General features: G+C 34.8%; 1 protein-coding gene across 3 annotated transcripts; it reads left to right on the forward strand.

Annotated features, from left to right (window-relative positions):
• Nucleotides 1-935: 935 nt before the first annotated feature.
• LOC111086569 (spore coat protein G-like) lies at nucleotides 936-3783 on the forward strand. Of its 3 annotated transcripts, none has more exons than XR_002611304.1 (2): nucleotides 936-2053; nucleotides 2850-3783. XR_002611304.1 is itself a non-coding variant. In XM_022389864.1 (2 exons), the coding sequence occupies exons 1-2, from the start codon at nucleotides 1594-1596 to the stop codon at nucleotides 2902-2904; spliced, it is 507 nt and encodes a 168-aa protein (XP_022245572.1). In that variant the 5' UTR covers nucleotides 965-1593; the 3' UTR covers nucleotides 2905-3783. The 3 variants fall into 3 exon arrangements, 2 of the variants coding, with proteins under 2 accessions (XP_022245572.1, XP_022245573.1); XM_022389864.1 differs by having other exon boundaries at nucleotides 965-2053; nucleotides 2858-3783; XM_022389865.1 differs by having other exon boundaries at nucleotides 992-2053; nucleotides 2873-3783.
• The last annotated feature ends 7616 nt before the right edge of the window (nucleotides 3784-11399 follow it).

The raw sequence follows: 11399 nt of genomic DNA on the forward strand, positions 1-11399 counted from the left end.
GTTGAATTAATGCAAGGACCTTTTTGTTGTAAGACTTTCCACAGTAGACTGAATGGTGACTTTCTTACAAATCAATCTTCTTCTTTTTTTTATGAGGAGGGGGGGGTAACATTTTTTAGCGTATTTGTATTGGCCACATAACAAACAAATCGGTAACTCCTCACACAAAAACCTTAACTTAAAACTATTAGAAAAGATTACAAGCGATTTGTTTTTTGTTTTTTGTTTACATTTAACTATTTTGTGTGAAATTCAAAACACTGCTCAGGATTACTGATTTGTTATCTAAACACCAAGTTTCGATTAATCCTTATTAGCTCTCTTTACGCTTTCTTTCAATATCAAGCCAAAATTTACACACGTATTTTATATACGGAAGGGTTAGGTACGGTCACTTAATTGGTCATTTTATTTGTTTCGTTTAAATGCAAAGCTGCACAGTGGTCTATGTATACCGTGTTTACCAAAGGGACAAAACCGATGATTTCAGCGTTAAAGGCCATCAAGCTTACTGCTCAGCCACCGAAGTGCTAGTTGGTCAGGGTATCCAATAAACGCGAGTGATTTTTCACTAGAATCAGCTACTCCGTGTATTCGTGAATGTAGCTAACCAGATAGACAGTATTTTTAAACAATTGATATTTGCAACGTGTTTAAAGATGTGGTTCTGGCTTTTTTTTGTCATATCAAAGTTGTATAGTGTTAGAAGTAAAAAAGAGCAAATAGTTAAACTGTACAAAACAATATCACAGAACTACAGTAAGCCTAGAAATAAATGGAATATTTTCCTTTACGTCGTTTGTTAAACTTGTTTATTTGTTTTTTAAGTTAGGATTATGTTAATTAATTTACATAGCATAATTTACGTATTGTTAATGTTTACAGATTTATCTATTTCAAGAACGATAAAACAGTTTTGGAGAAAAGTTCAGCACCATATTTATTTCTGATTGCTCTCTTCTAGCCTACGTTATCTGTGCGTATTCATTTTAACCTCGTCTCTCTCTCCAGCTTTATGTTCTTATTTGAGAATTTCTTTGCTATGGAAAGGTAAAAAAAAAAAAACAGCAGTAAAGCTCGTCTGATACTCTCATCCAACATACCAAGTCTAGTACGGTTGCGTCGATACTAGCGTGGGCCAAGAGACCTTCGGTGGTTGGCGAATCGATGTCTGCGTGCGCTTTACCCCAATTCTGACGCGTGCGAGATACGTTGTCAAATCCTGCGCGAGTGTGCCGTATTAGCATAATAGTAAAGTTGCTATGGCAACCATTATGTCAAACTAACGTGCACATAAGCTAAAGACGTGCTGACCTCTGTGGAGAACACGATTCGGAAGCGAAGCCAGCAAGTCTGGTGGTTGTCTACCGAAATCTCTATTCACTGGTAGAAGAAGTGTACTATTTATACTAGCCTCTTCTAAACTTCGTTACATTATCGCATATAACTGAATTCAGACTGTTAAAGAGATGCAGAAGTCCACTTATCTTTACTCAGTTTCTATCAGTTCATCGATTTGGTGTTGTTCTCTCGTCTATCCCACACATCAGGCTGGGCTGGTGGAGACAGACTGTCTGAAAAACAAACAGACAGATGAGAAACGAAGCAATTCTGCTTTTGAAGGAAGAGAACAGGAAGAGAAACTATAGAAATCACTTGAAGAACGAGAACGGGAAGAGAAGCTATAGAAGTAACTTGAAGAAAGAGAACGGGAAGAGAAGCTATAGAAATAACTTGAAGAAAGAGAACGGGAAGAGAAGCTATAGAAATCACTTGAAGAAAGAGAACGGAAAGAGAAGCTATAGAAATCACTTGAAGAAAGAGAACGGGAAGAGAAGCTATAGAAATCACTTGAAGAAAGAGAACGGGAAGAGAAGCTATAGAAATCACTTGAAGAAAGAGAACGGGAAGAGAAGCTATAGAAATCATTTGAAGAAAGAGAACGGGAAGAGAAGCTATAGAAATCACGAACTTTGCTTAACCTGTCCTCTTTACAGACCTTCAAAACTACAAGCACTATTAAAAGGCTTCGCAAATCTTAAAATTCAGAAGGGTGAGTACACTTTCTGTACAGGAATAAGTTAACCACCTTTTTCATAAAGAATTTTTTAAATCTTTCTTTTAAGAGAGTAAAAAAAACATTTTTCTCAACTAATCACCTTATACTCACGTTTCTAAAGCTCTTTTTCATAAAAAATGATAAATTATTCAAATTCTTAGGGAGCATTTATCTATATTTTCCTGATAAGCTGGCCTAAACGGTCTGAATGACTTTTCGTGCGACCTGCTTGTAAAAAAAAATGAAGATATTTTTAAATATAAATTTACATGAGGTTTTTATTGCCGTTTTGTTAACTCACCAAAAGGTTCAAGACAGCAGTGGTTATAAATGCAAGATGTTGTTTTTTGGTCTAACATATGGTATTGTTGTCTGGCATAAAAAACATTTTTATATAATAAGTTACAAAATATATTTATATACTATTTTTACATTTGATTTTTGCGATGTGTAAATACAAATACTTCAAAATCAATAAATTAATATTAATTTTCCTGATAATATTTTATTTAACTACTTACTTTTTGTTTAATATTCAAAAGTACTTGTTAACTATCTTGTCTCTACTTGTTTAGAAGGTGTTTCAAAACCAATATATTATGCTGAAGAAGATTGTATAGTTACAAATTTTTAAAACAAACTCCAAGATTTTGCGAATAATTGCTCAACAGTGTGAAGTTGTATTTTGCATATTTAAACGTTCGAGATATAAAACCATTATTTTGCTTAGATTCTAATAAACCAAGTCGAAATCCTTTTCAAAAAATTAATATTAGTTTTATCTAACAAGCATTATAGTTGTCTGGCTCACAGTGTGTGATGGCGAAGACGGAAAACCACATTGATTGGACAACCTGGCTCAGCAGTCCCATCTAGTGTTGAGCTTACTGCAACCAGCCACAACAACATCATTTGCGCATGTGTGGTTATGATATGCGGCAGCCATTCTAAGGCCGGCAGCTGTAGATCGAAAACGAGAAATCTCTGTGGTCAGACAGTTCAATTTATTATAGTTTGTTTGTTTTATTTTTTAATTAATTTTGAAATATGTAAAAACAAAAAATATATACCTAAAGTACTTCTAAAATTCTCTGTATACATCCAGCTTATCTTATGTGTATTTGGATTTTCATAATGCCATTTTTTTTGCTTCCCTTTTTTCATTTATAGTCACAACATAAGAATAGATAATATCATATTAGAGACATCTTTGATAATTACAGGTTATTTTGTAAGAATTATTTAAATATTTCAAGTTATGAGACTCAAATATACTACTAATTAAATATTCAAAATGTTAAGGAACATATAGGGTAAAAATAAATATATAAATCGCAAAACAAGATGTAGTAATTCTTTAAGCTATATTTTATACCTTAATTGCCATATTTTATAGTCTACGGACCTCTTCAGTTCATTAAATATTTTAGAAATAAACAAAAAATATTATACTGCAGTTTACCGATGAAGATTTTTATTGAATGTATTTGGCCAATTTTGTATTTAATTTATGCAAACAATTTTTTTCCTGGAAGGTTTTTCTACTAATTTGAAATTTTTGCAAAATAATAATTATGTCTTTAATGCCCCTATTGGCTCAACGATAAGTCTGAGAGCTTATAACGTTCAAAACAGAGTATCAATATCCACGGTGGGCAGATTGCGTAGCTTTGCGCTTAAAACAGTTCGTTTTTGTTTGTTTGTTTTTTCAGCTCGTAAACTTGGCCCGGCATGGCCAGATGGTTAAGGCACTCGACTTGCAATCTGAGGGGTCGCGGGTTCGAATCCCCGTCCCACCAAACATGTTCGCTCTTTCAGCCGTGGAGGCGTTATAATGTGACGGTCAATCCCACTATTCGTTGGTAAATGAGTAGCCCAAGAGTTGGCGGTGGGTGGTGATGACTAGCTGCCTTCCCTCTAGTCTTACACTGCTAAATTAGGGACGGCTAGCGCAGATAGCCCTCTTGTAGCTTTGCGCGAAATTCAAAAACAAACAAACAAACTTTTTAACAATTAACTGTCAAAAGGATATCGTTTGTCACACAAGACCTTAACTGACCTGCCAAACATCAATAATCCTACAATAACGTAAGAGAAGTTTGTTTGTCCTCTAATTCTTTCTAGACTTTTGCATCTGGACCAATCGAATACGGTTTAATGAACTGGGAATGATTTGGAACGTGTCAATAAGAAGTTATCTTTCTTTTAAAATACCTATGTTTCATAGCCTTAGCGGTGGCTAAATTCAGATCAGTCGGTGGGGGGTGGCCACTAGAGTATTGATGGGATTTATGTAGTTTCCTCTTTCATTATATGGGGTATAGGGACAGTCTATGTAGTTTCATTCATTAATAGTTTAGTTAGGACAAAAACAGAAACATTATTTATATTTATAATTGGTAAAACATTAATTCTTTCATAACTTTCATAAATCTCTCACCGTGCATAGCACGGGTACATCTGCTAGTATGTCAAATAAACCATTCAATGAGCACTTTAAAACCAAGATCCTAACAGATAAACATTGTTTGCTTATCCCTATAGAATACAGGGACAGGGAGCACTTTCAAACCAAGATCCTAACAGATAAACATTGTTTGCTTATCCCTATAGAATACAGGGACAGGGAGCACTTTCAAATCAAGATCCTAACAGATAAACATTGTTTGCTTATCCCTATAGAATACAGGGACAGGGAGCACTTTCAAATCAAGATCCTAACAGATAAACATTGTTTGCTTATCCCTATAGAATACAGGGACAGGGAGGGGAGGTGAAGAAAAGGGTCTTTAACTGAAATCAGGAATATCGAAAAGAGATTTTCCATTAGAAAAGTCAAACCTTGCTGTGTTGGTTTGGAGTAAATATAACTCAATTGACGTTCATGATGAACACTTAACACTGTTCAATATTTCACATTTCTGTAGTTGATATGTATAATGAATTCGTGAATTACAAGAGTAGATTTCTGTATATGAATGTAGAATTCTCCCACGTGAGTCATTTCTTTTCAAAATCATAGAGGCATTGAAAGTAGTTCAGAGAAGTTCGTTACCAAACTCAGTGAATCTTGTCAACACAACTTCTTGTTAAGGGCGTCATACTGAAATAAAAGTTATCTATATACAAATGTGTGTCTATAGAATGTTAAAGACAATGCAGTTTAAAACTCCAAATGTAGAAGAGCGATTTGGTAACACGAAATATCCAATGCTGGAAAAAATACGCAAACCAGCAGCTCAATTCAGTAGCATAAATACGTTTGTACAAAATAATAATAGTTATATATCTGTTCTGTGGCGGTAATAAAGACAAGGGTAAAAAAAAAGACAACGGAAAAAAATAATCGCAAAAAAGGACTACGAAAGTTACACAAACAGATAAAAAAAGTCCTATATGTTAGGAGTTGTATAAAATAACATGTTCCGAAATCATAATTTCACTTTTCCATTATCACATATATACGTAAACCTTGTTGTGAGTTAATAGTCCATAAATATGTGCCCCATAGTGGGCAGAGCACAGATGGTCCATTGTGTAGCTTTGTGCATAACTTCAAACAAAACAAAAACTGTAAATATGTTATAGTTGCTAGGGTTAGATGTTATTGATACTGTTTTCTAAAACACTTTTTTTTACCAGTTTGTTTGATTTTTTTTGTCATTTTTTCTGACTGACTTTTTTTTCCATTGTTTTTTTTTTCGTTGTGTTTTTTACCTTTGTCTATATTACCTAGATTCATGCCTGCTATTTCCGCATTATTTTCTTCTATTATAATACATTCTTCTACTCCGAACCTTTATTTTGCACCTCGGTTTATTTGTCCGACCTACATGTGCGGGCACTGTTTGGTTGATTGAAAAACAAAATTGCTGTAAGTATATTAAGATGTTATTTTGTTATGATAATTTGTTAAGGTTAATTATTTTACGTAATAGTTATGTTTTGTAACTAACGTATAACACTGCTCTTGTAACTTCTGGAAATTTGACGTAATTCTCCAAAAGTATGGGTAGAAATTAATCTATAATTTTATCAAAAAAAGAGTGTGTTTTCACAGAAGACAGAGTGTTGGGAAAAGATTCAAGTGTTTATCTCGGATAAAGAAGTCGGAACGTTATATTTGGATCTATTGTCGTTCCCAATTATTTCAGTTTTCATCTAAATTCAAGATGTATATATATCCATATGTTTTTCTGTTTACCAGTTTCAATCCCGTGACCTGTTCATTATTAATAATGGGCTTAGATCTGGAGCACATACATTTCTTATTTCTCGTGAAGCCTATTCAGTCACAAACGTCTATAGCAGCTGCACGTTTATAAAAACTACAACTATCAATAGAGTATTTGATCTCTTAGCTTAGTGTATAAGTATTATTTTACTGCAGTATTTCCGGGTCGACGCACAGAACTTCAACCACTAATTGCAACGGGTTTCGAACCTACATTACTCTCTTCTCCAGTTTACATTGCACTGGAATTTTAGTTCATCCTTGCTTTGACGTCCCATGCATAATTCTCAAGCATCTTTCTCCTCTGGCTTACCATTCTGAGGCATAAGAGTTATAGATCCCCGTAACCTCGTCTGTTGGTTTTGAGTAATGAATTCTCGATGTTTATCGGTCTAGCTTCCCTACGAGAATCGCCTTCGCTTTGCGAATTTAGCCTCATCCAAGTGGACAGCCGATGTTAATAGCTTCTCTTTTCATCTTAATCAGTTTAAATATTTACCTCTTTTAGTGTTTTAAAGTCCACCATATACGGAGCGAAGAGAAATACAATCATTCCTGAACACGCCAATTGGGAAGAGATCGCAAATTCTCCAGGATTCTGTGATCCCATTCTCCAAACTAGATACCTGTTACGTCAAAGAAAAAAAAACACCTACCATATAAACTTGGCTAATCATATATATTAACTCTGGAAACAATATAAGTTTACCTCAAGTGTAAGTAAAGTAAGATAATCAGATGGTATAATGAGTGATAAGTTTACCTCAAGTGTAAATAAGGTAAGATAATCAGATGGTAAAATGCCGTGATACGAATCTTCAAAGAGGGATCAGCACATTGCCCGTTATCCAGCTGAGCCTCAGATAAAGTGCTTATATGTAGAGAGGCAAAGGGTAATAGGCCACGAATTAAAAATTGCATGTTTTAGGTATTTTGTGCATTATACGTTTTACGATCTCTGGATAATTAACGTTGAATGCTGGTTGCTTAGTGCAAAGTTACACAATGGGCCATCTGTGCTTTGTCAATCGCGAGGAATTGAACCCCGGATTTTTACGTTGTACGTTCGTAATCTTACCGCTGACCCACCTGAGGTCATTTAAAGTTTGCCAAGAATAGACTTTTGACTGTATAAAAACTACAAACCGAATACAAGAAGGCCGGATTCTTGTGTTGTATTTTATTTTAGTTTCAAAGATAGGTCACAAGACATGTGACAGAGAGCCTAAATAAAAGAGGAAGAGAGGTTAATGAGATTCATATACACGTACATCATGCATAACAAGATTAAATTATACATTCCAGATACTGTTTAGTTACTTGCTTCTGTAATTATATTTGCTAGCTTAGTATCGTTGCCTCTTTTCATACATCTTGGTCGACTTATTTCTAGCTTTAAAAAAAACAACAACAAAAACTGTTTCTATTTCTATACTTAACATGTAAAACATGCCTTCTGGGTGTCACACGAACAAGAGCGTACCAAAAGGAGTAAGCATGATCTTCCATTCTGTAAACGAGGTCATATTTGTCATAAATTCCGCTTCACTTCTGTTTAACAAGTTTCCATGGCATCCAACCATATATTATTCAGATTAATGTACGCGCACCCTTTAGTTAATGAGTCAAGGACATTCCTGCTGTGAGGTATAACACAAATACCAATAACTTGAATAATCATTAATTTTAAGTTCACAACTGTTTACCCTTGAAAACTCACGTTGATAAACTTTGTTATTGATGAAAACGTATCATATCACTATAGGAAATAGTGGTCTATATTACTCGCAACGTTTCATTTAATTATATAAATATAGTAAACAAACGTTATGTTTACCGTAAAACCTATCATGACTCCACAGCGACAATCGAAATAAAGACTTGTTTTGATCCGGTTGTTGCTGCCCAATGGGCTGTCTGTGCTCTGCTCACCATGAGTATCGAAACCCAAATTTTAGCGTCTTAAACCTGCAGACTTTCCGCTGAGCCACTGAGAGGAACCGAACTAAAGTAAGTAAACTTAAATTTTTGTTTAGAAGGTTTGGATTTTGAGCTCCTAGTAGTTCTTAGAAATCAGATTTATATATAATTTCGCCCCCCAGTGGCACAGTGGTATGTATGCGGATTTACAGCGCTAGAATCCGGGTTTCGATACCCGTGGTGGTCAGAGAACAGATAGCCCATTGTGTAGCTTTGTGCTTAATTACAATCAAACAAACATATCTAATTTCTAATGCAATTGAACTACCTGGTGACTTCGACTAACGTCGTTAGTTTACGTCAGAGGATTGCATGGACTTATGCCGAATGCTACAGCTGATTTTTTTTCTACTTATTTTTTGATGTGATGAATTTTTAAAATAAATTTCATTCCACAGTACCGAAAGATGATAACTTGTACAAGTACTTTGTGATGAACAGCATTGTATTAGATTACAAAATAATTCAGGTAAACGATAAATAATGCTTTGATAGGTTGTTTAGGCAGAGTATTCGTAATGAATCTAAGTCTCAAATGGACAGCAACTGCCTGTTGGAGAAACCTACAAATGTAGAGGACGACGTTTCGAAAGTCTTCCGCCTTCATGATAAATAATGAATTGAATGTTGATGCTTATTAAAACTTTAATATTTATTTACTACAGCAGTGGTGGGTAGCTATTGCTTACCACTCTGTTTACCTTACTGTTTGATGTAACTGTCAAATGGCTGTATTTTCAATACTATCAAGCTTAATTTACAGAACCTCATCACACATCTATACAGTCCACGTTCGGTCATATTCTATCTGATGTCATGTGCATCTTGACAAGAACTCTGTAGCATAGTTTCAATTGCAAAAGACTCCATTATAAGGCTGTCACGTCTAATGCACACCACTCAAACGTGTTTGTTTTCCATAATTTATATAGCGTATGAGCAATTTCTAAGCTCTCATTTCAACAATCCGATCATACAGAAATTTATAGGTTCTGCATCCGGTGGCTGAACTGACCGATATGTTTTCGTATAGAATAGCATGACTATCCGTTTTATTCTCCAGCTGTTTGAGGTATGTAATGTTTGAACGGGTATATCGAGGAAGCAATTATCTACACCTGAATTGTGTCGCTTTTTCCAGAAGGATATTCTTTCTGACTGTGCTTCGTACAGTTGCTTGGGTCATATAGACGGCTTTTGCCATTGAACTTTATGTTCATGTATTCTCACCTATTTCAAGACTCTGCCTTTTGTTTACCATCGCTGAGTTATGATTTGATGCAGATCTGTTTTTGGATAATTCTGATATCTTTTATACTCGGAAACATCTGTTAGCTGAGTTCTTGCACAGATCTTATAATATAACGTTGAAAAACGGAAAAATCGGCACATGTAGATCTTGAAAGTCGAGTTGTTCAAAACTTGAAAATAGCGTTGATAACATCTCAACCAACAATTGGTCCAGTTATCAACGCTATTTTCAAGTTTTGAACAACTCGACTTGTGCCGATGTTTCCATTTATCAACGTTACATTTTAAGATCTTTACAAGAACTCAGCTAACACATGTTTTCGCATATAAAAGCTATGTTCAAGTTTTGTACACCAAAAAACATTTCACATTTACACAGCTACTTTACAGACTTAGTCATGTTTATCGTCACCGGTGCTGCTGTTATAATGTTCTTTACAGACTTAGTCATGTTTATCGTCACCGGTGCTGCTGTTATAATGTTCTTTACAGACTTAGTCATGTTTATCGTCACCGGTGCTACTGTTATAATGTTCTTTACAGACTTAGTCATGTTTATCGTCACCGGTGCTACTGTTATAATGTTCTTTACAGACTTAGTCACCTTTATCGTCACTGAAACCTGGTGCTACTGTTATAATGTTCTTTACAGACTTAGTCACGTTTATCGTCACCGAAACCTGGTGGTACTGTTATAATGTTCTTTACAGACTTAGTCACGTTTATCGTCACCAGTGCTACTGTTAACACAACAGGTTAAATACTGTTAACACAACATATTAACTACTGTTAACACAACAGGTTAACTACTGTTAACACAACATATTAACTACTGTTAACACAACAGGTTAACTACTGTTAACACAACAGATTAACTACTGTTAACACAACAGGTGAGGTAGTAATAATATCTTCTACTTACCATGAGATATTTCTTACACTACTATGTATTAAGTAACACAGCATGAATTCCTGGTACGTGTATGTGATTTGTCTTTTCATAGTCACTTCCATACGTTAACGAACGTACAGACGTGATAATACCACTGCTGCCTTCACGCTGTTTTGCTAAGTTATTCTATTAGAATTTAGTGAAATGATAAATAAACTGATAGATATTAATCCGCTATTCAGGACTTTCTTTGCTTTTTAGTCATAAGTTGCCACGAAACAAGTCCTGGTGAGTGCACAATAATAACTTCCATTTTGTTTCCCTTATGATGCAGATTTTGTATGGGTGGAAATAAAGAATGAAAATCAACATCGTAAATTATAGAGAATAAAAAGTCGTTTTGGGTCACGCATGCACATGTGTGTCAGATAGCTTATACTTCATACAAAACGTTCATTCTTCAGCTAACATGTTGACGCTTTCCATGAATCATTCACCTCCATGACGTCACGATCCAATCATCTTCTTTTAAATTGCTAAATAAAGAACAAAGTAGAGTTGCAGTTAGTAATATTTGAATCAGTTTCCCGCCTTAAGGTAATCTTGATTCTTAAGAAGTAACTACAGTCTCCTCAGTTTTTATATTGGCCTTCTGGCCCTGACCTACTTCGAAATGCCGACTTGTTTTCTTGTGCTAACCATTGATTTGTTAATGGATTTTTACAACTATCTATAGATTCTGGTTTCTTTCAGTCGGCGACCTTCTTTTAGATAGCGTATATGTAGAACATAAACGTATTTTTCAGACTACGTTGTTATAATGATATATTCAACACTCGCAGAAAGACTTTCATTCAAATAAACTTACTTGCTTCGCGATAACTTTCCTTTAACGATACATTCGGAATGTTATACGTATCCCAGAAAAATTCTGTGATATTGATAATACTGTTCACATATTTGACTCAATTCGTTTAGTGTTT

This window comes from Limulus polyphemus, unplaced genomic scaffold (assembly GCF_000517525.1).
Source record: "Limulus polyphemus unplaced genomic scaffold, Limulus_polyphemus-2.1.2 Scaffold1198, whole genome shotgun sequence".
Classification (NCBI taxonomy): domain Eukaryota; kingdom Metazoa; phylum Arthropoda; class Merostomata; order Xiphosura; family Limulidae; genus Limulus; species Limulus polyphemus.

Coding starts and splice junctions, on each gene's coding strand:
- LOC111086569 (XM_022389864.1), top strand. CDS start 1,594: ATGAGAAACGAAGCAATTCTGCTTTTGAAGGAAGAGAACAGGAAGAGA. Junction 2,054..2,857: donor AAATCTTAAAATTCAGAAGG/GTGAGTACACTT, acceptor CAAGCATTATAG/TTGTCTGGCTCACAGTGTGT.